The sequence below is a fragment of the Juglans regia genome, chromosome 13, assembly GCF_001411555.2.
Source record: "Juglans regia cultivar Chandler chromosome 13, Walnut 2.0, whole genome shotgun sequence".
In the NCBI taxonomy this organism is placed as follows: Eukaryota; Viridiplantae; Streptophyta; class Magnoliopsida; order Fagales; family Juglandaceae; genus Juglans; species Juglans regia.
Window position 1 is genome coordinate 23,049,057 of NC_049913.1, and position 4,450 is coordinate 23,053,506.

Sequence of the window (4,450 nt, forward strand, 5' to 3'; positions counted from 1 at the left end):
TTTATAAATTTTTATATAAAATATAATAAATAATTTAATTTTTTAAAATTTTAAAATAATAATAATATTAAAAAATAATATTTTAATAATAGTTTCTCTCAGTGACGTGCATGGTTTCATGTAGTTTGTTAAAAAAATTAAAATATATATTTAAAATAAAATAACTCTCAAAAACACACAAAAAAGAACTGAAATTTTAGCTTTCCTCAACTCTTTTATGTTTATATATTTAATTTTTTTTTAACAAATCATTGTGGTGCTACTATGTCAAGAGAGCAAACTGACTGGTATAAATTAGAGATATATATATATATATATATATATAAAAGTAGCATTAATTTCCTTATAAAAGAAATATGTAGAAGGAAATATTTTCTGTTATTATATATTAATGTTCCTTTCTTGATCTTCTCCTAAAAATTCCTTTTCTTTTTCAATTGTTTTTCTAAGCAGCGAGCTGCAGCAATTCAAGAAACTACGCTGCGTACGTAGTTTTCTTCTAATTTCCTGTACGTTGAACTTTAGCATGCAGTGAGCAATTCAAATCCAAAGAAACTTTATGCATTTTTTTGAATGAAAGACCTATAAATATTATAATTTATAAAGACTAATTAATGATCATGACCAAATATTGTTACGTAGAAAAATATGATTAAATGGTTAGAAATTATCAAAGCTATCTCGCTGATCTTATAATATTCCAATTAATTACAAGATAGATGATCGTGATCAGAAGTTGGAGGCCGTAGCCGCATGATCTAATTATATATATATGATCCCAATCATGAACAGTTCGCATTGCTATTTGATCATGACTTTGACCGAAACGGGAGATCGTCGAGAATGATGCCCCAAATTAGTGACCTATCTCAAAAAGTCGAGACATGATTTTGAATTGTTTGTTGATTACTTTAATTAGGTGCTACGTACATGCAGAATGTTCTTATCTCGTGTCATGAGATGTTTGGTCAATTCCTATAATAACAAGATGTTTCTTTTGTTCCTTAATTCGATCCAGACGATCGATCGATTGGAAAATAAAGAAAATGTCTATATTTTCTACATAATTACTTATAATTACAATTCGGACTGCTAGGGTTTATATGCAGCTTTCTCTCGATCCGATCCGTCACGTACGGGATCGAATATATCAATGAACTCTCGCTAATTTTTTCACTTTGAATTCAATTTTGTAATGAATATATATAATATAGTAATTACTTCATTTATTATTTTCATTTACTTCACGTGTCATAACCCAATTTACATATTTTGTATTCTTCTCTCAACGGCTTTTCCCGCTGTGGAGAACCCTTTGAGGTGAAGCGGTTACGTCTCTTCCTCTACTGAGGAAGGAAGGTTCTCTTTACTTGTGAGTGCAGGCTTAGCAGTGTGATGGAGGAAATGGAGGAAGTATGGAAGAGATTGAAGCTGAATGATGAGGAGGATTGTCCGATTGAGATTGAGAAAGGTGTACGTGGTTCGACGGAACTGAAGGGAGAAATAAGTTTGGTTGGGAAGATAATCTCTGAGCGCAGAATCGGAAAGGAAGTTGCTCGATCTATGATGGAAAAAGTGTGGAAGGTTGGTAAGCCCCTTGAATTTCAAGAAATTGGAGGTAATTGCTATGTGATTACCTTTGTTAATCAACGAGATAAGTGGAAGGTGCTTGATGGCTATCCATGGTTGTTTGACAGTTACCTTTTTGTTCTGCTTGATTTTAATGGTGGATTGCAACCAAGCTTGTTTGATTTTGACCATGCGTACCTATGGATACAAATGTTAAATCTACCATTGAGTTATATGAATAAACAAATGGGGGAATTGATTGGGAGTTCGATAGGGAAGGTTAGTGAAGTTGATGTGCAGAAGGATGGTTTGGCGTGGGGGAAATGCTTGAGGGTAAAGGTGGAGTGTGATCTGAGAAGACCTGTAGCCAGAGGCAGGACTATCATTGTGTATGGAAGGAAAATTTGGGTACCTTTTCAGTATGAAAAATTACCTAGATTATGTTTTAGCTGTGGAAGAATTGTCCATGGTAAGGATGGTTGTAAGGAGAGTGAGGGGGGTGTAGGTCAATACGGTGTTTCGCTTCGAGCTCTTCCTCAAAATAGAAGAGGTGCAGTCAAGGTGGAAGAGTAAGAAGGGGGAGGAAGAGGAGAGGAGATGGGTGACTGTTCAGATCCTTTTCATGAAGTTGATGAAGAAGAGAGGAAAGGGGAGGCTCAGGAGGAGGAGAGGGTTGAGGAGGCATCTGAGGAGGGAAAGGGAGTGGATGATGTGCATTCTCAATTGTGTGAAAATCGAGAGCTGCTTATGAAACCTCAAGAAATAGTGACTATACCCCCAATCTGTGTGGAAAATGATGATCAAGAGGTGAATGAGCTGCAGAAGAACAATGTACTAACTGGGAAGTTAAGCTCCAATGAAATTGAACAAAACCAGGATTGCACAAGATCTTCATGATGGAAGAGAAGGGCTAGAACTAGGCCTAAGTCAGGTAAGCCTTCTAGCATAAATTCTGGGGTGAAGAGAGGCACTGAGTGTATGGGGGATGGAGATTATATGCGTATGGAAGGAAAGAAAATGAAAAGTTATGATGATATGGTCTGTGATGATGGACTAGGGGTGGTGGCTGCTGTGCAGCACCACCTGGCATTATGAATACCATATGTTGGAACTGCCGAGGGCTTGGGAACCCTCGAACAGTTCAGGATCTTTACCTTTTGGTGAAGAATAAGAGGCCCAAAATTGTGTTTCTCATTGAAACACTCATTAAAGCTAATGTTGTTAAAAAGTTAAAAAGGAGGTTGGGGATGGAAGGGTGTTTGGCTATTAATCCACTGGGAAGAAAAGGTGGTTTAGCTTTGTTTTGGGAGGTGGAAAATGATGTAGTGATAGAGAGTTACTCACAGTGGCATATTAGTGCCTCTGTTACAGTTGGGGATCATGGAAGCTGGTGTTTTACTAGATTCTATGGACATCCAGATGCTAGTAAGAGGTGGCAATCGTGGGAGCTTCTTAAGCAGTTGAATCCACTTGATGGAAGGGCATGGTGTGTAGCTGGCGATTTCAATGAATTATTATCACAAAATGAGAAATGGGGAGGTAATAGAAGAGAGGAGAAATTGATTTCGGGTTTTAGGGAAGCTTTAGAAGTGAACAAACTGGTGGATGTGGGAATGAGTGGTAACATTTTTACATGGAGTAACAGACATTCAGACCACACTTTAACAAAGGAAAGGCTGGACAGATTTTTTGTTAACAGTGAATGGATTAATATGTTTGGGAAGGCTAAAGTGGAAGGGCTCACAGCAAGTAGTTCAGATCATGTTCCAATTATGCTGTATGTGAGGCAGGATAGGAGATTTGGTTCAAGAAGACAATATTCTTTTAAGTTTGAGGCAAGTTGGATAAGAGAGGATGAATGTGAAGAGGTAATCAAAACAGCTTGGGTTGACACTACTCAGTGTGCCAGAGAACCTCTTGTGAGTGTCCAGAAAATGTTGAGAAAGTGTGGTGGTAAGTTGAGCAGTACTTTTCGAAGAAGGGATGGGGAGAGATGTCAGGATATTGAATTATTGAACAAGAAAATCAAGGAGCTGCAAGATAGAGAAGGGCCACACAATGTTACAGAACTTCACAGATTACAACAAGAGGTGGGATTATTGTTGGAGAAGGAGGACTGGTATTCCTTAGGAGATAAAAATACTAAGTTCTTTCATGCTTGTGTTAAGCAGAGAAGGAAAAAGAACCAAATCATTTCTATTTTGAATGCTAACTCAGAATTAAAGGAAGGGAATGAGGAGGTAGTGGAGGCTTTTAGACAATATTACACTGATGTTTATAAAACAGCAGCCCCTTCTTGTGACCAGGTGATGAAGGGGATACAATCCATTGGGACTCGAGTCACTGAACAGTTGAATGATGAGTTGGAAAAGCTTTTCACTAGGGAGGAAGTTGAGGCAGCCCTCAAGCAAATGGGTCCATTGAAAGCCCCTGGCCCTGATGGGTTTGCTGCTTGCTTTTTTCAAACCTTTTGGCCTACAGTTGGGGATAAGGTCTGTGATGCAGTGCTGAGTTTTCTAAATGGGGGTATACTTGACAAATCTATCAATTTTACTTATGTGGCCCTTATACCAAAAGTGTCTGAGCCTAAGAAGGTTGGTGATTTCAAACCAATTAGTTTGTGCAATGTTTTGTACAAACTAATTTCGAAGACTCTTGCAAACAGGCTGAAGTTGGTGCTTGATGAGATCATTGCTAAAAACCAGAGTGCTTTTATTCCTGGTAGGTTGATCTTGGATAATGTGATAGCAGCTTATGAAATATTACACTCAATGAAGACCAGGTCTAAGGGGAAAGGAGGAAGTATGGCATTGAAGATGGATATATCAAAAGCTTATGACAGGGTTGAGTGGGTATTTTTAAAAGCTGTTATGCAGAAAAT

The 4,450-nt window shown here is 37.8% G+C and overlaps 1 protein-coding gene across 1 annotated transcript; it reads left to right on the plus strand.

The window, feature by feature from the left end:
- Positions 1 to 1,395: 1,395 nt before the first annotated feature.
- Positions 1,396 to 2,142, plus strand: LOC108988473 (uncharacterized protein At4g02000-like). Its single transcript, XM_018961744.1, has one exon. It carries the CDS (start codon positions 1,396 to 1,398, stop codon positions 2,140 to 2,142), a length of 747 nt encoding a protein of 248 aa, XP_018817289.1.
- Positions 2,143 to 4,450: the final 2,308 nt, after the last annotated feature.

What these genes read in the sequence shown, in the direction of transcription:
- LOC108988473 (XM_018961744.1), top strand. Translation starts at nt 1,396, where the DNA reads ATGGAGGAAATGGAGGAAGTATGGAAGAGATTGAAGCTGAATGATGAG.